The 25721-nt window shown below is 40.0% G+C and overlaps 3 protein-coding genes across 5 annotated transcripts in view; 2 read left to right on the forward strand and 1 right to left on the reverse strand.

Annotated features, from left to right (window-relative positions):
• Positions 1-25721, reverse strand: part of LOC145452069 (tyrosine--tRNA ligase, cytoplasmic-like) — a 539006-nt gene that overhangs the window by 291335 nt on the left and 221950 nt on the right. The gene's annotated exons all lie outside the window — the stretch shown is intronic.
• LOC145452077 (single-strand DNA endonuclease ASTE1-like) overlaps positions 1-25721 on the forward strand; it is a 173125-nt gene that overhangs the window by 95577 nt on the left and 51827 nt on the right. The window lies entirely within an intron of this gene.
• LOC145452067 (single-strand DNA endonuclease ASTE1-like) lies at positions 2195-25057 on the forward strand. Of its 2 annotated transcripts, XM_080330280.1 has the most exons (6): positions 2195-4011; positions 4262-4360; positions 8781-8899; positions 11299-11486; positions 12758-12916; positions 23716-25057. In XM_080330280.1, the coding sequence occupies exons 1-6, from the start codon at positions 3866-3868 to the stop codon at positions 24784-24786; spliced, it is 1782 nt and encodes a 593-aa protein (XP_080186406.1). In that variant the 5' UTR covers positions 2195-3865; the 3' UTR covers positions 24787-25057. The 2 variants fall into 2 exon arrangements, with proteins under 2 accessions (XP_080186406.1, XP_080186407.1); XM_080330281.1 differs by lacking the exon at positions 12758-12916.

Below are 25721 nucleotides of genomic sequence, written 5' to 3' on the forward strand. Positions count from 1 at the left end.
CTCGAATTTCTATCAAGCATTTATCCCTTCTCAGCCCATGTGATCAGATGCACCAGTAAAGTTTATGGAGGTGGTGATTTAGAAAATTTAAGGCAAGTTATATATGATGACGGGTCTTCGGATGGGCCAATTGCTAGAAGTCACTTTGTTGCATGCTGTTATCACTTGAACTCCCATAAAGATTGTCAGTATGGGGAAAGATATTGGGATTGCCCAACGTTCCAGAAACAAATTTTTTCCGTGAGGAACACACGATTCCAAGTTGATATTTCTATATTGGGCGCATCATTTCCTCTGCTGTTCACATCTGTACTGTGGGGCTCAGATTGCGAAGGGCGCTAATATTAAGCTCAAAAAATTAAGTCGATTGTATCGCGCCCAGCGCGAAGAAATTTTCATGATTACTTAAAATCTCTCAAAAAACTGTCATACGATACATGCAATAGTTGGAGCACTCGAGATCGTCGTCGGCTAAAAGTTATAGCACGCGTTGTGGCAGTCTAAGCGTGATTTTCGTTAAGAGCCAAGTTCTTTGACAGAACACGTTTCGGTTATATTATGACAGAACCTAACAGAATCTATTCTGGACACTTACTATTCTTTCCATCATCTCCTGTAGTGATTCAAAGTCACTGTGCGTGCAATTCACCCAAAGAATTGTTAAGGCGGTGAATGCGTGAATTTCGGGGCAAAGTTGTTTCACAGAACATGTTTATAAATATGACAGAACGTAACCTAATCTATTCTGGGCACTTTAGAATATTCCTTGCTCATTCTGCTGCAGTGATTCAAAGTCAATGTGCGTGTAATTCATCCAAAGAATCGCACTGACAACATAAAAACTAGCGCCACGAGCAGTGATTAAAATGTTAGTCGCGAAACTGGGTCTGGTGGGTCGCGCAATGAAATTTGAATGAAAGGGGGTCGCGAACCGAAAAAGGTTGGAAAGCACGGATGTAGAGGCAGACGATATTTCACAGCTAAAATCAATAGTAAACGCTGGCGGTGAGCACTTTTGGGTGTACGTACAAGATGAATGGAACATGGGCTTGAGTTAGCCTATGAGTCGAAACCTTTTATGTGTTTATATAGGCCTTTCACTCGAAGTGAATTACGATCCGCGCTATGTATTAAGAGTGTTATATTAGTTCAACTGTGTATTCTCATGTAAGGCTAACAAGTCAATGACTTCATTCTACTAGACGCAGCAGCACGGCTATAAATTACTGCGAAGACTCGCCCTGTGTCTCGAATTCACTGGGATTCGCAATTGAATTTCAGCATCAGCGTGTCAGAATAAATCCTGAGATATATGGTCGTGTCTCATCAAAGCCTTCGATTTGATATGAACGGGAACTGAAAATCAACTTTCACAATTATGTGCGGAGATGATGGCATAACACGTAAAAACCATTGTTGTATTCTCTATAAAGAGTCTAGGTCCGATTATATCAGTGGTTCCCAAACGGGGGGGGGGGGGGATTTCCCCCTTGAGGGAAATTTTGAAATTTCTAGGGGGGAATCTGGCTTAATTTATTTAGGGGAAGTCTGGCTTTGGCATTGTATCGGAAGATAGATACACTGGGTTCACAAGGTTTTTTAAATTTTATGGTATAGAACTGTTAAGTAGAAATTACTTCTTTACAATTGTATGTTTTTTTGGCGGATTTCAAGCTAGGTATATGTTTAAATGCCTTCCGTAGCTATTAAACCCCCTGATAAAGTGAGGCTCACGAGACGATTTCTTGGGTCCACGACAGCCTCTCGACCAAATTGCTACTAAGCAGGAAAACGTCAAGCCGAATTCAGCACAAGGCCGCTGGTGAAATTATTAAACTTTTTAAGCCAACACATGAGCTAACGTGAAAAACATACCGTACCAAATTCATCGATTCAACTCAATTCCATAGCAAGCGGACTTGGTAATTTATATTTCGTCAGCGGCTACCCGATCGGTCAAAAACAGGTCAAATTTGACTGTACTTTAACAAAGTTCAGTGCGGTCCGCATTCGCCGTAGTTCGGACATATCTGAACATGTTTGGCCATTGCTCAGTCAACACATGGTTGCGCGTTAAAAAGCACATTTTTTAGTCACAGGCAACTTTTTCATAGGGGGAAATTTTAGCTCCAATATCGGCCAAGGGGGGCACGAGACGAATAAGGTTGGGAACCACTGGATTATATGATTGAAACCTTGATTGGCCGTGTCGCAGCATACGAGACATAGTACAAAGCTACGGTCGTTACTGGAAATAACACATTTCCGAAGTCATGATCATACCACAACATTATCAAGAAGTGGAATGAGATCGGTATGGTCGAAAAAATACTAAAGTGTTTTGGACGGATAACAGGCATTATGTTTTTTGTGGTGGCTTAAAAGGTACATATTTGAACTTTGACATGTTACATTCCGTTGTGACGTCATAATGAGTGATACTCGAATACCCGATTCGACTCGAAGCGTCATACATGATTCAGAATCGAATCACTCAGGTACTCGATTTTGCCCAGCCCTAATCGTGATACGACGATTGAGTATTATTGATCAATTAGTGTCGAATATGGGGACTCGCCTACTCCCGGACAGACGTTTCAGAAGGTGAATCGGCGATATCGAATGGAGTCGCGAGATAAACTATGGTAAACCAAAAACACTCAACTGCGATGCATAGTTGAATGACTTCGGTACTGTGTTAGCCTATATTATGAATCTATATTGAATTCATCTCAGACAGGAACTATCGGCTGCAAAGTTCAGCCTATAGGCGACATATAGATTGTTTCTGCAACTCATCTGAACAGATCATCAACAGCCTTTAACCGAAAGATTGTATCTTGACTGGTTATACCAAAGTTGGACTCTTAGATACTTCTAGTTGTCTGATCAGTGCAAAATACAGGTAATCTAATTATAATCTAATTTTTGAAATGTTTCCACGCTCTAACTTTAATTTCAAACTAATTTCTGGTTTTCCTGGAAATAGCACTTGAGAACAGCATACTGCAAAACGAACCGAACCGGCTGTAGAGAGATTTGCTATCCTCATACTCATGAGGATGAACTCTTATTTGAAATGACTTGAACTTTATTCAATGCAAAGTTTCAATGCGAGTTCAGTAGCTCTAATACTAACCTAACTTGGAAATAATGTAGCTGTAATTCTAATCTAATTTGAAGAAACAACTTGATAATTCTGATTGTATTATAATTTTGAAAATTGTGTAGCTATAATTCTAATTCTAATATTTTTAGGAAAAGCTGCAAATTTTCTGGTGGTACAAGTCTGGATTAAAACAGACCGCGACTGTATCATCGTATCAGTCGGACTACGCAAAACATGAGATAAATATGAAGTCTGTGTGCGCGGTCCTACGTAGACAAAAGCTTTTTTGTAGGTTTCAATATAGGTTCTTCTGTGCACGCTCTTTTTTGCAGTTCACCATTGAAAGCCGGCTGCTGTTACCTACAGGGCCATATTATTCAGTCATCACTGGTGGAGATTAGCGACTGAGATTATTTTACAATAGTATTGCAACTTGTTCATCCTTGCGAAACTGAAATTATTCTAAGCATTCAAATAAACATATTTATGTGCTTTTACCGAAGTCTTAAACTTATAGCGGCTGTCTGTTGGTGAACTCCGTTGATAAAGGACTGAAGTAGGCTACTACTGCAGGTCGTTTCGATACCTTCCTATTGCCATTTTATTTGGATCTTCCGATGTTTTAAAAAGATGACATTAAAAATAAAACGAAACAAAACATGCAGTTATCTTAAGCTGATAGCACGTCGGTGAATTCGGGCCATTTTGACTTCTATTATTCCTACTCTATTACTCAATACAGCTTACTATATAGATATGGGCATAAAGTCTTTAGATCGCCTCATTCATCGATACAGAATTAAACTATTGGACGACTTGGAACTCTGCGACTCGACGGTGATCATCGATGGTTCGGAACTGTTGTATTATTTATATTTTGAATGCTTGAGAGACAATGGAAGGTAAGTTCGACGTCTATAGCTCTGTAATCCATTTATATCGAGTGATCACTGCAATTTAATATGTAAGGCTGTTCTCAATATTTACATTTTCCCGATTCCAACCAATAAACAAATGGTCCACCGGCTTGGGCCACTATGAAATAATTTCGTACCCATGTCGTTCCCTAATCGTAATTTGGTAGGCCCCGAACTGATCACAGGGCACGGCTATTACGACTTTCATAATGGTAGTTTACTTGTTATGTTACAGATGTGGAGGCGAGTATTCAGATTTGCGAAGAGTCACTAACAGATTTTTCGACACGTTGGTCGGTCGTTGTAACATCCGCTGCTACGTCGTTTTTGATGTGTGAGAATTCCTAATTCATTTGAGAAATTAAGCTTTTGCTGCCGGGGTCGGTATTTCATCACTGGTGCGTTCTGAAGTTGATTGCGATGCCGTTTGCTGAATACAGTTACCGAATATCATATTATGCTATATATCAGGGGTGGGCAAACTACTGCTCTTTAATGAGTGCCATTTTGCTGGAGCAGATTAACATGATTGTAAATTTAGGCAATCTGTCACATATCGACAATGAGCGTATTGTGTTGTTTCTTTCATTTTGGTTTACGTGACACTTGTCAAATATAGGGGATGGTGGCACTACAGTTCTTTGCAATTGTACTCTAGATCAGTGCTCTTCAAGCGGGGTTGTCGTACACCCTAGGGCAGGGGTTCTCAACTTCCCTCGTGTAACGGGCCGCATTTTACCAGCAAAAGACGCTGTGGGCCGCAGAACATTACCACCATGTATTTGTGGGCTACTATTAAATTTAGGCTACTGTAGGCTATATACCGGTCTTATACGGGCATTTAGTACATTTCTCTGCATTCAAAAGCAACAGCGTTCGTAGGTTTGCGGTTGCTTTTTTGTGAGAATATCTATCTTCCAGCGGCGCAGGTAAATCGCTTAATGTAGCGTGCATTGTATTCGTTGCCAAGTCGGAATATGCATCTCCAAACCCTTCCATCAGAGAACCGAACTCTCTGTTTCAATGCGTGTGCGAGCAAGTATAAAATTACGGTAACTTATTCGTTATAGAGGGCATTATAACTTTAAGCTCTCAGTGATATGAGAAGAAGTCAGGCGTTCGGGCTCATTTCTAAGCGAACTAATAAGCCCTTCTCCTCTCCTTCAATGGCTGAAGCCCTGCACGAATAGTTACAGAAGTCAGCTTTATCAAGCTGATGTTTTTCATTGGTCCCCTTCCCACTTTTGCCCCGTCAGCATTTCCTCCGTAAATATATCCAGTCTAATAAAATGCACCTGGATAATTAGCTGTGCAATGTGTGTGAAGCCGCGGGTGGATTCGTCCAATGCTAGGCTAAAGTAGTCTACGTGTCAACGTATTTAAGAATATGCGATAAAAATTCGACTGACATTGCTGTTACTCTTCTAGTGACGGTTGAATCAGACAACTGTAGCTCCGAAATTTGTCAGGTGATGTTGACCCTCCTGCTAAATTCCAAAAACAGCGAATTATATGCACAGTACCATAAGGTTCTATTGAAGTCACATCTTCTCTAGCAGATTATTGGGTTTAGCGATATTCCAAGCAATTTTGAACAATCCGTCTGTAACGTCGTCGGCGGCAATTTTAACAATGCCTCGAAATGTGGATTGCTGAGCTCGACACCTAACTAGCAACGTTTTTGTAAGATGACGCCATATGTATAACTCCTGAAGAAACGATCGTGGTACCATTCTAAGCTTCTACGCTTCGTTACAACAACTGCTCTTCGACATTTATGACACATCGGTCTTCCATAGCAATGTGTACCAGTAGTAATCGCGTTCATAATGAAAGATGTCGCGGGCCGCAAAATAATCGTCTGCGGGCCGCATGCGGCCCGCGGGTTGAGAACCCCTGCCCTAGGGTGTACCAGAATTTGCAAAGGGTGTACCACTCGGATGGGGTGTACAGGGGTGTACCAGATCCGAATTACAATGAGCCGATGGCTAGCTATCACAAAGGCAGGTTTATGGGTCAGTACAGGTTGACGCACAGGTTAATGAGCAATATGGTACGTTATATCAAGTGTAATAATATAGAATTTAAACGTTTACATTCTATAGTAATACTGTACACCGCTTGATTGTGATGTAATAAATAGAAACTTTCTTCTCCCGTAGCAAGGCGGCTACTGGTTGGAATTGAACCAAATTTGGTGTGTAGGCTTAAGTTAGGCAACCTAACAATTTTATCAAGTAGCCAGTACGATTTGAGAAAAAAGTCATTTTTGAAGACCCCTAAAGAACAGGGGTGTACGAGTTTCGAGCAGACGTTAAAAGGGTGTACCACGTCGAAAAAGGTTGAAGAGCACTACTCTAGATTCAAGTTCACATAAGTGTTACACTCGCAACAATGGTGCATCGTCATCAATCGATCATAAATCATTGTGTTGAACAGTGAACTTGATAATTAATCACGGTAGTCGGCAGGTCACGATCATTTCATGTTTGACAATGGCGAGTAGACCTACGGCTCTTTCATTTGCATTGTAAAGGATATAGCAATAACTGCAGCGATTGGCCAAGGAAATGTTGCGCGATAATCGCAAGAAAAGAAAGTATAAGCAGGAAATATAACTTTTAAAATAGAATATGATAAAGAGTTTTCCTTCTCTGATAATGAAGTACGAGCCATTTATCTGCCTCTTATGTCAAGATAAGATTCGCTCGATAATTACAAAGCTAGTCATTTGAAACGTCATTACGAAACAAAAAACCAAAACTTTGCCACGAGTTATCCAACGATCACAAATAAACGGGAAAATATAATTACCTTGCTGCAATATTCGTCAAATGCCCAGCATCACTTGAAGGAACTGCTTCGCACAGCTTTGACGTATTACACTGGTCCACAAATTTCTGTCAAACATTTTTCTGTTTGACAGAACAGCTAGGAATTGTTTCTGGGGTTTTCCAGGTAGCTGATTACGAATATCATATTAGTTTTACCAGATCGACTCTAGTAGTGTGGCTCTTTTAAACGAAGAATTTTGATAAGCGACTCGCGCATAAAGAGTGTCTGCCCGCCTCTGCTATATATGTCCAAATATAGGCCAATATCTGCTGTTCGGAATTGGAATGATGGATGTTTACATTAACGTGACCATGACCATTGAGGAAACATGTCAAAATTGCGACATCAAGATTCAAATGCGTCCAAGTAAGAAAAACTCTCAAAAACCATCTGGAATAAAGCACAGCACAGTTCAATAATTCACCTTAGTAGTGACAGAGATGGAAATTTACAAGGGTATGTTACCTTTTTGGATTACCCAGACCGGTCTTGTTTACTTGCATCATTTACTGAATATAGGTATACCTTGAGTCAGACCTGCTGGAAAAACTGCGGGCCGTTGGTCAGATTCCGAGCGACCCGCGAAAAGTTGCTTGAAATTCGAAACGATAAACATACTTTAGAATTTTGTTGCGTCGACCAAAACCATAGGCTGTATAAACTGAACCGGAAATTTGTGTACTTTGAAGCCAGTTCATTAATATGTCGTCATAACGCACCCTACGTACCTCGCAAGCGTAATCAGATTTAAAAAGAAACTAAATGTAGCAAAGTATGCGGTAACAATGAAAGTCACAAAAAGTCATTATTTCCATACAGTTTAGTTCAAACGTTCTTTGTTGACATTGTAAAATTACGAATTACACGGCATGTTTTTCAAATTCTTACATGATACGGCTCCAAATCCCTAATTCGGGAAACAAGTCAATCAGTGCTCGTGATTACTATGCGAGGTGCGAGCATGTCAAAACCCCGAAATCTGAAATGCAAAGAAGGTTCGGAGCATTATATATTTGTTTACTGGACTCAGTGTTAAATCCGCCCTTTTAGCTTGTGCCGAGCAGGTCACGGTGTTTCAGGAGCATAATGAAAGTCGGTCTTGTGACAAAAACACAAAGACAGACACTCGGTCCAGGGCGGGCGAATTTCAGACGAACTGCAAGCTTCGCTCAACAACAACAAGGCTGTGTCAAGAAGCTGCAAACTGCTCGGAAGGCAGCGACCAGGACAACAAGCTTAGTAGTATCCCAAATACATTTTAATGTCTTAATAGAGAGTTTCAAACGTATCATTTTACATTGTTTTTGATTCTGATAGCTAATGAAGGTCATTGTTTGCTAATTAACCGACAGTTTCTCGTTACCTAATATCAACACAGCCGCTGAGCAAAATTTATTACCAATGTAACTCACTGCTTTAGAATTAGAAATAATACTACAGAACACAGTTAATATTTTTGACTCAGCCCGCTAACATAGTTTCTGCTTCTTTCTTTCTGCTTGGCCAGTGGAGAAAACTAATTGCCCACCCCTGCTTTAAGGCGACTTCCATTACTTGAGCAGATTTTGAAGCCTAACTGCATAAGATTTTGTCGAATCGAAAGTAGCGTCTGAATGTCCGAATTAGATTATCACAAATAACAGACGATCTATGAGTGTATCACGGAATTGTAAATTCGAAAACAGTGCTTATTCATGGCTTAACTGTTCATCATTCTTCGTTAGTAGTAAAGCAATCGATGCCTCGTGCCGCTCCATTTCTTCAAATCCCTTAATTGAAAAAAATATCGATAATAAAGGTCGTACGAAGCAATTTTCACTACTACATTACACTACAAGAATCTATGCACTTTCTTACGAAACGAAATCGATACAACCGGTTTCGGGTGTAGAACTAGCTATCCCTGTTCCATGTTGCAGGTTCAAGTCTGAAGACAATATCTCGCAGTATCTCCAATCCAGAAGGAAGAAAATTAAAGGCACTAGGAGGGTTGTCGACGGTGGCAAGAGCGGGGACAGAGCGCAGCCTCTAGTAGGACGTATGTCACGTGTTTGCAGCATTGTTGGGATCAAGTCATGACCTTCTTGTCACGACTCATCTCGAGTCATAGCACATTTTAACTCGAGTCGAGTCCAGTCGAGTCAATCGATTTTCGAATGTGATTCAAGTCAAGTCACTCATTTTTTAGAGGTGACTCGACTCAAGTCAAGTCACGAGTTAAGTCACAAATCTGCTCACATTAAATTTTTAAAGTATCAGTGATGATCAGGCCGTGTTATTTTTGGCATATGCCAAAACTGCCAAAAATAACTTATTTTTGGCATTTTTCGATTTTTATTTTTGGCAGTTTTGGCATCGTCCTCTAAATAGATAGTTTCAGCCTCGAATTATTCACAAAAACGCTTTATTTGGGCTAGTTTGTCAAAAGACACCACAAAATGTGCAGCATCCACTTATAATCAGTGCCAACAAACAATAGGAAGAAGAAAATACCTAACGATTTCATAGGTTAATAATATCAAACGAAACCGCAAAATGTGCAGTATTCATCGGAATCGGTGCCAATAAGCAAAAAAAAAAAAAGAAAGAAAAGCCTAACAAACACGCTCAACAGCTGATTGTTACAGCTGTTGAATAGACTTAAATCGTTTGCACTGTAACAGTGCTTCCAAACTCAGGTCAGCTAAGTTTCTCCTAAATTCATTTCTCGCCCAGAGAATCTGGGAAATATCGGCTTCAACAGTAGCCGTTGAGGGAAAGAATGTTGCCAGTCATCCACAAAAGGTTTTCAGAGCTTCAAAATCTTTGGAGGGCCGAACTGGCTTCCATGCATCATGAAAATAGATCACTTCGCCAGTGCCATCGATCTCGTCGCGGCAAGAATTGTCTTCCCGATCCTTTTCCAGGAGTTTCCTGTGTTGTCTCTCAACACATTCTATTTAGTAGCCCGACTATCATTTCTCCTTCAGTCTACTGATATATTCACTTCAGGTGGCTTGAATATTACAAACTCGCATGGAAGAGTCCTGGGGAGGTTTGCTTGTTTAAGAACATTGACGCTACAAGACTGTCTGGCAAAACGAGACTATTCAGCTCAGAAATAGCCAGACAGTTTGTTGCGTCACAATGTTCAACTCGATCACAATGGAAAAATCGTGGTTGATTTTGGGGGGTTCCAGTTTCATGAGCAGAATATAATTTATATTTTAATAATCAGTACTGCGGCAGCTTCTCATTGATACCCGTTTTATCAAATTTAGCGCTCGACAAGCCGGTCCAAAATGGTCGTAAAATTGCCTTTGGACAAATGGAAAGTATGACGTAAACCAAATGCAGTCAGCCGTTCAATCTCGCTTTGCCCACACCATTTATGACACCATGCTTTCACCCCTAATGGGTGGGCTGGACCCAGATTAAGAAACCTGCCTTTCACAAACGCCCTTCTCGCTTGTAACGCGGTCCTGTTAACACAACACCATGAACGAAATACACTATTTGGCAGGCCGTTTTATTTTTGGCATATGCCAAAAATTGCTTATTTTTGGCAGTTTTGGCATCTGGCTCCTGAAATGCCAAAAATAACACGGCCTGGTGATGATCCAAAGTCATCACGTTTTGCTAGCTGTGTGAAAGACACATCAATCGGCCATTTATACTGAATCGAATAACGAATATATAGGTAAATATGCGCGCACAAAGGCGTTGTATCGCTCACGAACACGTAGAACTGCTAATAAAATACGAGAATAACTATAGGTACATGCTACAGTCTGTTATTATCAGCCAAAAGGATCGAATACGAAGTCTCGAGAAGTTGAAACAAATTGATATGTTACAATACACTACCCAACTGCACATCCGTGAGAGTAAAAACGCATAAAGTATATTCGTTCAATTTAAATCATACCAGAGCGCTGGTAAAAGTGATCACTGCGCAATTTAAGCACTGAGCCGTGAAACATAGATACGCGGCTTTTAGACTGTTATACTACTACATAGATAACGTAAGCTGTGATCATATCGTTTGCGGCCGATTTATTTGTGATGTCTCAAAATAGGATCTGTGGAATGTACAATCAGTGAATGATTGGTTGCTCTCACAAGTGACACCGGCGTATCGTAACAATTCAAACATAAACAAGATACAGTGATTTAAATCGACGCCGTTTATTTGATGACTTGAAATTGACTCGTGTTTTTTCTCCGAGTCACGAGTCAGTCCGCTTTTCTGAAGGCCGAGTCAAGTCAAGTCATTTTTTTGCGAAGTGACACGAGTCAAGTCAATTAAGTCATACGAAAAAGTTGACTCGACTCAAGTCATGACTCGATTCATCCCAACACTAACTTGCAGTATAGAGCGCTGTGCAATTATAGAAAACCTTGACAGAGCTGGTAGTTTGTAATCATTACTGATGTTATTTTATAACATTGTTCTAGTGGACGTTTTCAAGCAAACTCTCAGGGAATTGAGTGTTCCATATGTTGCTGTTCCTGGTGATGGAGATTCTGTTACTGCAGCTATCGCCAACGCGGTAGATGGCTACATACTCGCACGTGACACAGACTATTGCGTGTTCGATTTAGCCAAAGGATTTCTTCCTATGTCAGATTTTCGTTGGAAAAACGTAAGTGACAGATACCCAGAAATTTGTAGTCGACCTGCACTACATGCCCCATTATCTAGTATATCAGTGATGGAGATGCTGCCTCATGAAATAAATATGATGATTGTATGTCTCCCGTCAAAATGCACATGCTTTTGAAATTGGAATACTGGCAGGCCGCGATGCGGAGTCGGAGTTTCGCTAATTGTTTCCCACAATGGAGTCGGATTCGCCAAAGCTTGCTAGTACTCAGATTCGGGAAAAAATACTGCTGGTGTCGGGGTCGGAATTTGTTATAATAATGCTGACTGCGTCTCCTACTTTCAAAGCCAACTGAAAAATGCCAACAGTAAATAGAATTTGAATATAACAACCATTAATATTGATATCATTGAACAAACCTACACATAATATTTGCAAATTTCAATTAACCTGCGTAGAGAAAGAAAATTAATTGGAGGATGCATCTTTGTGACCAACACAAAGTTGTTATAAAATTAATGCCAATATAACGTAACATTGTTTCCCACTTCAAAATTCAAACACATTTCTAGTAGTAGCTCGACAGCTTGGGTGGAACAAATACTGCTGGTAGTTCATGAATACTTGACTGAGTAACGCATGCATACGAATACTATGTGATTACTACAAGGAAGGATATTTCGAAATGAGAACAGACATGCTAATTATGCACAATGAGGATTTCGAGTAGCGCCGCAATGAAATAAAATTACCGTGCCATCATGATTAATGTGTTTCCTACACTCCATGATTACAGAAAACCATAACCGTCACAATGGCCTATAATTGCCGAAGCAAATTTGAAGTACTGTAGGAGTTGGAGTCGGGGTTTTGTGAAACAAATAGTGGGAGTCGGAGCTAGAGTCGGATTTTGTACCTTTAAAGATTCAGGAGAAAATGCCTAGTGCTGGAGTTGGAGTTGGTGGCAAAGTTGACCGACTCCACAGCCATGCTGGCATGCAACATCATTGCAATGAATTAACTTAATCGTCCTCTTGCGACTTGTTGGGACAATGTCTAACTAATTCGAAAGTATAGCCTGTAGAACAGTAGTCCTCAATCTTTTCTCTGCATTGAGGGTCTCGTGTTATACGGGAGCCACACAAAAACAGCATTGCGTTCACTAGAATGATCATTGAATATGACCGTATAGCTGAAAATCATATTGTCACGTATTTGTCCTTGTCCCTATCCCGAAAACTATAATAAAAACGAAGAAGCAGTTAATCAAGCACACGATCTCTCAAATCAACATGTAAACACTCGCACAGGTCGGAGGAAAATGCCAGTGCAAGGTTTTTCACCGTCAAACATTAGAGAGCACGTTTCGCCTCCCCCCGAATGCGATTTCCTTTTTGGAACCAATATTGAACCGTAAAGATGGATTACAGAATGTCGATTTCAGACCGGTTTTTCGCGCGCTATCGAAGGTAGGTTTTTTTTAGCATGAAATAACTAGAATCTTGTGGCAATTTACGCGATCTGACGCAAGTCACGTTGCAAAATATAGACAAGGGCGCTTGGTAAATTTTACAGGCTGCTCCTATCTACGCCTGGGTGGTTATTGGCAGGTACTCCGGTACGTTTAATTCCCCCTTAGCCCTTTACGTTTGCTTGATGCTGTAAAAGTATAAATTAGTCAGAAATCAGTAAGTAGGCTACGCTAATCGACTCGTTCATAAAACGGTCCTGGACACACACCCCTTGATGACTGTGAAAAATTTCGCGTCCCTCTTATAGACATATAAAAAAAGTATTAAAAAGAGCGACCAGAGTGTTTGCAATACCAATGTATAGTTTAATGGCATGGAAGGTAATGACTGCTGAGAAACTTATTCAAATAAGTACTTTAGTTTGCCATCATATGAGTGTCTTGAGAGTCACAATCTTCAAAACCTGTCCCACTTGAGTACGTGAATGTATTGGGAGTGTACTTGGGAGTATACTCCGACATTAATGTAAATCACTACGATTTAAATTCTTGTTTCTTAAATTCATAGTATATATTATACATGGCACATGGCAAAACCTTAAAAGGAACGAATTTCTGCACGAGTTTGTGTCTGTCTACGCCAAGGGTGGCCAACCTTTTCGGTCAAAGGGCCACATTTCATTGACGAACCATCGCGTGGGCCACTAGCCGCGCAAAGCGCGAAAAATTCTCGCAGTTTGTAGGTCAATATAATATTGTTATTTGAGTATATTGCGGGTCTGCTGTATTGTTGGGCTCATTTTGCAAGAACTGGACTATTAGGATATATTGATATCGAAAGCTTCGACCAACATGCGTCAATAATTTTATGCCTATATTTTTCATCACCGACGGTCTTTCTGCGAGCGCGAACGCGAGGACGCATGTTGGATGACACTTTCTCTCGTAATTGCGATTATAATTAGACTTAATCTTGTACATAAGGCGTTCTTTTATTTTCAGGAAGGGGTAACAATAATAAAAGCAAGAAATCGAGTGACAACATATAGCGGGAAGTGGGAAATAAAATTTTACTTTCGATAGATCTACCGCAGAATATTCTCGTTTATCGTAATGTACGCAGATCTACCAAAATTTGACTGGCCCATGGATCTGCCAATGGGTCGAAGCTGATATCTTAGTCGTCAAATCCCAACTGCTGCGGCCAGACTAATCAAATTTTCGGTTGGCCATGCAAGTTCACAATCTGGGCAATCCGTTAGTGATAATATTACTAATTTCTAAAATGACCTCGCGGGCCAATCAAAACCGTCTCGCGGGCCACGGGTTGGCCGCCCTGGTGTACGCACTCTCCGCGGATGCTCCACAGACAGACCACAAAAGCGTCAGCACACAGCTACACGCATTCACTAGTTACTCTTTATTCAGAGACATCTTATGATCGGGGCTAGGTACGTTATTAGTAGGGCCATTTAACGTCATTAAAGTCGTATTTTTTTCTATGCATCAGTAAGTCGTGAAATCAATTTTAACGCAAAAACCGCATGCCTATGGGGTATATTAAGAAAGTTATAAAGTCATATAAAGTCATATTTTGCTGGTTAGGTCATAAAAAGTTATAAAGTCATATTTTTAGTATAGTTTAAATAGAAAAGTACCAATTTAAGCGGTGAAGCAATCAAGCACTAAGAAACTAAGGTAGTTACTCGTTGGGGTAGCTGGTCGAATGCCGCTCAATATTATGCCGAGACGTAGGAAGGTGAAGTTATTGTAAATAGCATCAAAAATTCAGTCAACGATCCAAAGTTGAGTATTCAGTCAATTTGCCTCCACTATAACAATATTTCAAACTTAATACTGAAAATGGAATGTCAAATGTCAACCTGATGTGATGTTGTAATGGAAAGTTATAGCCTACGTACCAGTGTTGGGATCAAGTCACTACCTTCGAGTCACGAGTCATTTCGAGTCATTGCAGATTTTGACTCGAGTCAAGTCAAGTCAATCGATTTTCGAAGGTGACTCGATTCAAGTCAAGTCAGTCGATTTTTGGAGGTGACTCGAGTCAAGTCGAGTCAAGTCAAGTCAAGTCACGAGTCAAGTCACAATTCAAGTCAAATTGTCTTTTCGAGGTATGAGGCGTGATTACGTCATTGTACTTTACTAGCTGTCTGAAATACAGATTGAGTGGTCTTTGAATTTGAACCGATGAAGGGATATAGAGTTAAATATACACGCAATTAAGGCGCTGTATCGCTCACATAGAAGTAGAACTAATAAACTACGTAAGTAATGCACAGCCTCAGTTTATAGTTACCAGCCAAAATAGAGAATATAGAGAAACGAATTGATAAGATGCAATACATTACCCTTTTGCAAATTGATATGATACAATTCGAGCCTGCTCCAATGGTTGAGGACTATATAAACTATTTTCGAATTCAATTTCAATGAAACGAGTGGTTTGGTTAAGTTAAGAACACAACAAAAATAGACATTTTGCTATTAAATTACTTAACTACTATAGTTTACGACAACGTAGGCTGTAAGCTTCGATAACTTCGTTTGCGATCAATATATTTGTGAGAAAACAATGGAGACTCCGTAAAACGCACGATCATTAAATGACTGGTCGCTTTCACGGGTCACACCAGCGTTGCGCGAACAATCCGAGCATATGCAACATACAGTGAATTTTATCGACACCGATTACTTGATGACTTGAAATTGACTCGTGAATTTTGCTCCGAGTCACGAGTCAATCCACATTTCTGATACGCCGAGTCAAGTCAAGTCAAGTCATTTTAGCAAAGTGACTCGAGTCAAGTCAAGTCATACGAAAAAAGTGACTCGAGTCTGACTCGAGTCAAGTCATGACTCGAGTCATCCCAACACTGCTACGTACACGCCCATGCTGATCTAAATGCCCTTGATTTCGGAAAAGATCCGCTTGAGCTCCAAAATTACATTAAGAAGCAATTGGACAAAAACGATGTGAGAAAAATTATGGAGCTACAAAGACGAGACATTTCACCATCGCTTTATGCAAAACTGCAGTAGTGTCAACCCACATCAGCGTCTGTGGAGCGCTCATTTTCCTTACGAAAGTCATTTTACGTCCAAATCGTAACTTCAAAGACTCTAGCATTCCGCAGAACATGAAACTGTACTACAACAGTGGCTTCAAATAAAAATGGATGTGTTATGTTGCATATGTTTTACCCTTTAGTTCCGTGAGTGACGTTGTTCGCAAGTAAAAATACACTATTTTCAAATAAAGTCATATAAAGTCATATTTTCCGAAAAATAAAGTCATATTATGGATTTTTTAAGGTCATATAAAAATGGTCCTAGTTATAAGTCACAATCTGGCATCGGTGCAGGGATGGTACGACGCAATTATGAAATCAAAATCGTTGCATGAAAATCATTATTGTCGTATCTGAAACGTGGGAGCCAGCATAAATCAAACTCATTCTGAGTTCAAGAAACATCATTTTTCACTCAAGAGGCTTCGCGCCCCATTCAAATGCTTTCATGCCCCCCTCCCCGTTTGAGAAACACTGCTCAAATCGAACCTATAGTTGGAACAATGGCTTATCTGCAGATTTGATTAAGGTTTAGACCAGTGATTCTTAACCTTGTCTCTAGCGCCCCCCCCCCAAAGGCGCTAGCGATTTTGAAGGGGGCGGAAACGTTCAGGGGGCGATATGGGGGGGCACTGGGCTCAGGGGGTGATATGAGGGGCACTGAAGAAAAATGGCTTCGCAGTAGATGATGATGATGTAGTAGTAGTAGGACATATCCTTAATGAGTATTCAGAGCAGATTAACATTCCACAAAACATGTCAAATCTTGAAATGTTTGGTCGCGCTACGCGGCGACGTTTGCTACATATGTTTTCATAAATGTAGTGAGTTACTAGAATTCATATAAAATGGATTGGGCGTACATTTAGATCGCCAATTTCCCGTTAAAACACTACCGTCCCGCTTTCTGGGGTTATTTTCAACAAAATGTTTGAAACTACAGGTATTATATCCTGCAGCGCACAGCGTGTGAAAATCGAAGAAGGAGACACTTATCACTTTTGAGAGTGATAGCCCCCTGTACATAAAATATGCTTTGAAGCTTTGTTCACAAAAGGAATGACTAAATATACTTTTATTTGAGAGCTACAAAATTAAATCGTCAGAATATTTCTTCATCGTATCATAAACGATGATACTATTGAGTGTTGTGGTCCAGCACCTCACATTAACGGTAAATAGTATTAGTTGCTTTGTTTGGAATACATTCATTCTAGAATTATTAACTGGGTACAGTACTGGATTCAATGTGAGCAGATATATGCTTCCCATTCACAGTTAACTTACTTAGTCACAAAAAGCACTAAAACAAAATCCAATACCGTTGATTTCCCCGTATTTCTGGTCGCAGATGTGAATTCGGGATGCGTACATCTGGTTGGAACCACAGGGTATGAGAGCGAACCCGATTGTTATTATAACAACCTAGATTTGACCCTGAATATACCACATACAATAATTATATGGTTTATTATTGTCGAGTTGTCCTCGAGCGCGATTAAATCGCGAAATATTTCCAATACTAAAGTCCCGAAGAGACCGACTGGATTTGACCTCTTATCAGGACCGAAACCTTAGCCGAAGTGGATTACCCTTTTGTTGACCGTGAACTTCGATGTTTCTAAGTCTGATTGTCCATAGGCAGGCCGTGTTATTTTTGGCATATGCCAAAACTGCCAAAAATAACTTATTTTTGGCATTTTTCGATTTTTATTTTTGGCAGTTTTGGCATCGCCCTCTAAATAGATAGTTTCAGCCTCGAATTAGTCACAAAAACGCTTTATTTGGGCTAGTTTGTCAAAAGACACCACAAAATGTGCAGCATCCACGCATAATCAGTGCCAACATACAACAAGAAGAAGAAAAAACTTAACGATTTCATTGGTTAATAATATCAAACGAAACCACAAAATGTGCAGTATCCATCGGAATCGGTGCCAATACGCAAAAAAACAAAACAAACCTAACAAACACGCTCAACAGCTGATTGTCACAGCCGTTGAATAGACTTAAATCGTTTGTACTGTAACAGTGCTTACAAAATCAGGTCATCTAAGTTTCAATTCATTTCTCGCACAACGAATCTGGGAAATATCGGCTTCGACAGTAGCCGTTGAGGTAAAGAATGTTGCCAGTCATCCATAAACGGTTTTCAGAGCTTTAAAATCTTTGGAGGGCCGAACCGGCTTCCATGCATCATGAAAAGAGATCACTTCGCCAGTGCCATCGACTCATCGCGGAAGGAATTTTCTTCCCGATCCTATTCCAGGAGTTTCCTGTGTTGTCTCTCAACACATTCTATTTAGTAGCTCCTTCAGTCTACCGATATATTTTCGGATGACTTTTGTCACTTCAGGTGTCGTTAATATTATCAACTCGCATGGGAGAGTCCTGGAGTCCTGTATGGCAAAACGAGACTATGCAGCTCAGAAATAGCCAGACAGTTTGTTGCGTCACAATGTTCAACTTGATCAAAATGCAAAAATCGTGGTTGATTTTGGGGATTCCAGTTCCATGAGCAGAATATAATTTATATTTTAATAATCAGTACTGCAGCAGCTTCTCATTGATACCCGTTTTATCAAATTTAGCGCTCCAAAAGCCGGTCAAAAATGGTCGTAAAATTGCCTTTGGACAAATAGAAAGCATTACGTAAACCAAATGCAGTCAGCCGTTCAATCTCGCTGTGCCCACACAATTTAGGACACCATGCTTTCACCCCTAATGGGTGGGCTGGACCCAGATTAAGAAACCTGCCTTTCACAAACGCTCTTCTCGCTTGTAACGCGGTCCTGTTAACGCAACACTATGAACGAAATACACTATTTGGCAGGCCGTGTTATTTTTGGCATATGCCAAAAATTGCTTATTTTTGGCATTTTCAAATTTTTATTTTTGGCAGTTTTGGCATCTGACTCCTGAAATGCCAAAAATAACACGGCCTGTCCATAGGTGTTTAAATCGCCCGTGCCGAATTATCATGTCGTCACAATATGCACACGACAGGACAAATAATAGGGATGGTGTGAACCTCTGAAAGGTTCAGGTTCGTGTGAACACGAACCTTTTTGAAACGTTCTGTGTGAACGCGAACGTGAACCTCTTGACGTCACGTGAAGTCATATTGCTAATTCCAACCGTACATTTCAGTGAAGTGATATATCTGTACACGATACCTAGCGTAGCGACGAATCAGGTCACATTATGCTACAATGCTGAAGTATACACAGTATTACACATTGACTTTTTAAATCTCGCCAAATGTATCAACTACAACAATCAATTGATATAATAATCCCATAAAATCAATATCTTCCATCGCTTTGGCAACAATTTCCACGAGAACTGGCGAGGAATTATATCTTACGCCTTGACGGTATAGGCCAGACCGGACAATGTATTCAGCGTCGGACTATTGGTACATTGATATTGAACAGAGTATAAAATGGGTTTCTATACTTGCTACCGATATCACCCCATTAACAAGTTACACAGCAGTTTCGCTCTTGACGTCATGTGATTGCGGTCCAAGCTCACAGCAGAGAGTCACTAAATATCCACAAACGGAAAGCTGGATATTTTGAGCAAACTTTTGTAACAAAGCAAGTAAAATGTTTAGATTGTCAAGGTGCAGGCTCGTTTAGTGTTGTTTTAATGCTGCCAGTGCCCGGAGTTGAAATGCAACAAATTTCAACCAAAGATGTTATAATGACGTGAAATATTGTAATATATGAAAAAGGTTCACAGTGCAGAACCTACCAAGGTTCGTTTGTGAAAGTGAACATCTAAATTTCTGAGGTTCACATACAGAAAGCGAACGTGAGCCTCACGTTCACACCATCCCTAATAAATAACATCCAGAAAAAAAATTATTTGCCAGTGAAGAAATGCCAATTTTGAATCATGTGCTTATTTTAGTTTAATACGTTTATGCGTTTATGATTTTAACTATATAGCGGACAAGAGGTAACAAAATAACAACATATAATGAAGTAATTGCTCCAACGGGCACGTCCGAATAAGTTTAATTATTAATTACGTGGCCTTCATTTTCCAAGACAACAACAGCTCACTCAGCGCTACTGGTAAATCTGATTACGTGGGCTGAGAGGATAAGACTTATATATGCAAGTGCCATCTTTTCATTCATGCATTATAGAAAATTTTGGCGCCTAGGGCGATCAGGCCACACAAACTTTGCTGGCCATCGGAATATCCCGACATGGTTATTGGGGGCGAAGCCCCCAGAATTTTGGTTTATCACGCTATGGGTGCCCAAGACAATCGTTTTTATGGGAACTGACGAAGTTCAGTTACGTAGGGTTACCATATTTTGGAATCGGGAAAGGAGGACACTTTTTCAAAATTTTCAAAGTTACATGAGTGAGTAAAATCTAGGAAAATGGTAAATTTACCACAAAATTGCGGTTGGTTGACTAAAAAAAGGGTCAACTTTCAGGCTCAACCCTCGAAAATCAGTTTTTCTTCTGGATTTTCCGTTGGTTGACTAAAAAAATGTCGTCGCTTACGTTCGAGGCATGATTTCCTGTTTAGCATCATTTATGCCCCATTTCACTCGAAACTATCAACCAACTGAGCTCTAAAAGCTGTCAAGGAGGACGAATTGCCATAAAGGAGGACATTTAATCGTCCTCGAAGGACATTTTCAAAAACCGGAAAAAGGAGGACAATATGGGGTGGGGGCGCTGGGGCACGATAATGCTTGAAAGGGGGCGCTGGAGGAAAAAAGGTTAGGAACCACTGGTTTAGACTATATTCCCACTTCTTTGGAGAAATGAAACAATTTTAGTTGTTGTCTTAAGGAAGGTGTATCTTGAATATTCGTAGGAGTTTTTTTTATCGAATTAGCATTGCCGAAAATCACCCTGATAAATATCACAGCCAAGGTATTAATGTGTATAATGTATAAATAGATCACGCTTTACCAAGGGACAAGGTCAGCTAATTTCAACGCTTCAGATCAATTAACCTTCGATAAAGCACAGATTTCCAATTTATAGAGTGAAGCTGACATGCCATTTTATATGGATAAGCTGGATAGTGGATAAGCTCCCTGATTCACGTATCTATTTGTTTAGCGAGTTGGTGGCTTTCGGGTTTGGAATCTTGTGTCATCACTAGGGCAAGTTTTTGTTGCACTAAAAATGCCTTTCATTTTGAAAAAAGTTGCAGTAAAAAGTTGCATTTATAATTTTTGTTCAATTAGTAGGGTATGGGATACCCGAAAGGTTCCGTTGTTTAACCTAGTTTCTGCAGAGCTGTCAAATTTGTCACTTTTTCCATTTCACGGACATTCTGGCGGGACCGCCTGAAAATTAAATTTTTTCCCAGTACACAGCAAGAAAATTACACAATGCGGGAATGATTACCCCCCAAAAGCCATGCAGCATAGCAATAACCCCCCTGCTAAAACAAGTCATGTAACACACCCCAAACCCCCATGGTTTGCAAACTCAACCCAAGGCGTTCCGGAAAAACTCACACTTGGCGACTTTAACAAAATCAATATTCTTAGAAAGGTGAACCAGTGAAAATGATATTTACGGTGGTCTCGCCTGGGCGTTCGTGAAATGGGAAACCATCTCAAATTCAAACGACATAATCAATAACGCGATCTATTAATAAATTGTTCGGGCACGGTCGTGCTTGGCAAGGGTAGGCTTACCATACGTTCTCTTTTAAGAGGATTTGTCCTCTTTTTTGACTTTTTTGAAAGTGTCCTCGGAGGACGCCCTTTTGTCCTCTTTTTTGAGATTTTGTCCTCTTTTTGGAAAATTCAGGTCAGATTTAGAGCAAATTGCGAGTGATATGCCGCAAATTAGGTGGATTTGGCTCTGAGCGAAAATATGACCTTTTTTTTTTTTTTTTTTTTTTTAGTCAACCGATCACAAAGTGGGAAAGATTCACCGGTTTTTGAGAATTCTACTCCGGTTTTGCATCTTGCAAATTTCTGAAAAAGTGTCCTCTTTTTACATTTTCAAAATATGGTAAGCCTAGGCAAGGGTAGCTGAACTTCTTGCTTGCAAACCATTGTGTCATAGATAGTGGGATTCAGTTAACCCATCAGATACCTCTTTGTTATGCAAATCAAAGAGAATAGAACCATACAATAAATAGTTTATCTTTATAGCATGTTTTCAAATCATTCTTTTACATTTTCACGCAATATTTGATAAAAGTTGCAGTAAAAATTGGGTATGAAAAATTGAGAAAGGATGCAAAAAGTTGCACTATAAGATCCCTTCAAACAGCTTGAAACATCATAGTACATAGATTCCGAGTATCTACGAAGCTGTCGGAAGCTGTGAAAAAGTTGCAAAAGTTGCAAAAACTTGCCCTAGTCATCACTTATGTTAAAAAAAACTGTGAATATAAATCTTCCCTCGCCGTAGTGCGAGGGAATCTCGTTAAGTACGTGATCAATGGGGCGATTATTTTGACATGTCAAAAAAATCAAAATTAGGTCAACATTGAAGCGTTAGGTCAAAAAATATCAAAATTGTTTACAAAGTTAAAACTTTTTTGCAACCTGCATTTCCTTTGTATCGTAGATTTTGCACTGTCGGTGAAGTTATCATTTGACATTTTACAGCTTGTAGCGTACTTCATAGGCCTAGCGTGGTGGTTGCTGTGAATCATAAACATTCAAATCAAATAAATAGGTTGAGAAGATGTGATGCTCAACGTACCGCAATATCCCAACTGAAGCAAGACTGCGTGAGCATTGCATGGTTCTCATATCAAGAAGCGCATGATGAAAAATTACGATGTAGACACCATTACCAGAATGAAGCAACACACGGTTTGTCACCGGCGGTGTACGTACAACAACAGTGTTGTCAGCCAACAACTGCTGCTGTTGAACGTTCTTTCTCCAATTTTGGCAAGCCAATTAGTAAAGATAGACACTTTATACCCGAGAATGTAGGAATGTATCTTTCATTGTACTACAGATTAAAAAAAAATCTTTCCTCCATAATGCGTAGTGTAACTACTGGAATTCATCATAGGGCCAGATTTCATTCAAATAAAGTTTTTTGATATAAAAATTTGTCAGTTTTGAGGTTAAAAAGTTTTTTTCAGGCCATACTACTTCGTAGGGACACCCAGTTCCAACTAGAAATGTAGGTAAGTAGCACAACTCTACCATTATGTGGAAAAACACCTAATTTGCATACATCAGGTTATATTTAGTCAAAACTAAGATTTTTAGGTCAAAATAAACCGTTTCTTAGGTAAAAATTCGCCCTAATGATCAATGATCATGGTTAGAGCCCCACCGATATGTAGTCAGATATTTGAGCAAATACAGATAAAATTAATAACTATGGCACCTTCACCAAGAACTTCGATACATTTAGCTGCTATTCAAAATATATAGCATTTAGCATTTCCAAAACATAGGAGCATTTACCTGAAAAGCTTTACAATCATTGTTATGTTTTGACACGAATTAAACTGGAAAGGACATTCGTGAGCTAAAAGAAGTATATCAATATTCAGAGTCTAGCAGTCGCAAATTATAGATCTCTGACTCCCTGCTATGATGCTGTTACGTCACGAAAATTGACGATATTATCTACACAATCGCCTATACTGATATTTTATTCTTTAGCTTGATATCGAAACGATATTATCGGCGTACAAATAATATTATAGGTCATCTTGAACAGTAACTACATTCCAGGGCGCACCAGCTCCTCGTAATCAGCAATGGCGAGGGAATTGGAGGTCGCAGCAACCACCCGAGCCGCTCGAGCAATTACTAATTTGGCTGGGAAGGAATTATCGAAACGATGATAGCGTGATTCAATTTTTGAAGCAACATGTTCGAAATCTACCTGAAGACGAGCTCAGAGCTTGTCTCAATGTGTATCGAAATTTGCCTGATGTCGCAATTTTCGTCGACGAATTGGAGCAAGGCGGTCATGGATTCAGTAGAGGAAGAACGTGCCTGCATAAAGTCGGTAATCCGCCAGTTCTAACGGATTTCATGCCGATTGTCCCAGATGATAAAGAACGAATTTCTTGCAACAAAATGTCTTCCTCCATCAGACACGCATCGTATCAGATAAATCTGGTGAAAGATAACGGAGAAGACCAAGTTCTCGATACTTACCAGGTTTTGGTGACGGATCGTCAGGGCGACCAATATGTAGCAGAAATGTTAACCGTAACGATTGATAGGCATAAAATGGAATCGCTACAATTGAACTTAGAGGAGGATGTGCTCGTGGATCGGACGGATATGAATGATGTAATGGAAGAGAGGCAATCCTACATTTTCGATGTCTTACTGAGAGGGCAGAATATAGAGATCGTCGAGTCTTTCGATGACAAAATGAAGTTGGTAGCAGCAGTCTTAAGATACTGGAGCACATCCAGCGAAGACCACGAACGTCACGTTGAAGAAGCCGTAAAAGCCCTCATATTCACCATTTGTGCAACCTATTTTGAGACACCGCTGCCCTCTGAAATCGAGGAAATACCACAGAGCTCTTTTGACAAAGGTGCTCTGCACAGCTCATCTCAATGGCTGTGCTGCATGAAGGACGCGATGTTTTTGAACGCTATTCTTGGTGAGCCCTTAGAATATCCTCTAATAGGCAAACTCTTCTCTGGCATCCTGTATCAAAGAGCTTTCGCTTACTTTCGCGAAACTGACGATCTCGACCGCACGGCTGACTCGCTGTTTTCTGATGATGTGGCTGGCGATGCGTTTGAAAATTTGCTGCGCATTGCAGCAGACATGGATTAAAGTTTAAAGCTGTCGCGTAGGCTTTTCCTGGAGTGGAGTAGTGTATAGATGTTATTAAAATGCGTGGCATGTAGCAGGTCTAGCTCATAACCAATGGCAAGCAAGAATGGAAGGCCTGAGTCGTAAACGGGGCTTTTGTATTGAATTGTTTCTGTATGCGAAGATTAAACGCAAACACCGCTGCTTTTCAGAATTCCGTAATGTATCAACGAGTATGTTTTATCGCTTATCTTGTGAATACATTTAAATTTGAATGTACATACAACTTTAAGCACATGTGATATCAACAGTGACAGTGACTATACTCAGCGCTTAAGCGTCAGCCGTGTTAGATTCACATTATATACACTGTACTTGTTCAATTTAGATCTAATCCGTTGGGTAACTATTGCTTGGCAGAACTATTCAGTCTGGGATACACTGGATGGTCGGAGCACTGATACTCACTTGCAAGTGGAGGTGGCGATTTTAAAAAGACGTCAAAACTACTTCACATGGGAGTAGAAAATGAAGGTTTGAAAAGTATTCAAGTAACTGCTTTTTGAAGGTAGAGTTTGCAAGGTCTCACATATTCTAGCAGTTAATTGGAGGAGGCTATTTTCGGAATTACAAGGTGATCTTAGTGACTAACACAGCATGCGGAGTCGCATTACAAAAAAAAAGCTGCGATTTTCCAGCATATAATACCACGCTGCAGGGCTGTTTCAGCCACCTGGTATGATAATTTCACTTGTGAAAGATATTGAAGCATCACCCCAACTACAACACTTTTCTGTAACAAACAATCCAACGTTTGAAAAGTAAGTAGTTTTGAATCGGAAACTGTCAATCGGAAGTGAAAGTAGTCTAAAATTAACGAAGATGAGTAGTGCAAGTTGGCAAAACTTACTCGAGCACTTTGTAGAAATAAAGTACTTCTTTGTGGGCTACCTCTG

Source organism: Botryllus schlosseri, chromosome 12, assembly GCF_051294905.1.
Source record: "Botryllus schlosseri isolate E-star chromosome 12, Bs_hap1, whole genome shotgun sequence".
Taxonomy (NCBI): Eukaryota; Metazoa; Chordata; class Ascidiacea; order Stolidobranchia; family Styelidae; genus Botryllus; species Botryllus schlosseri.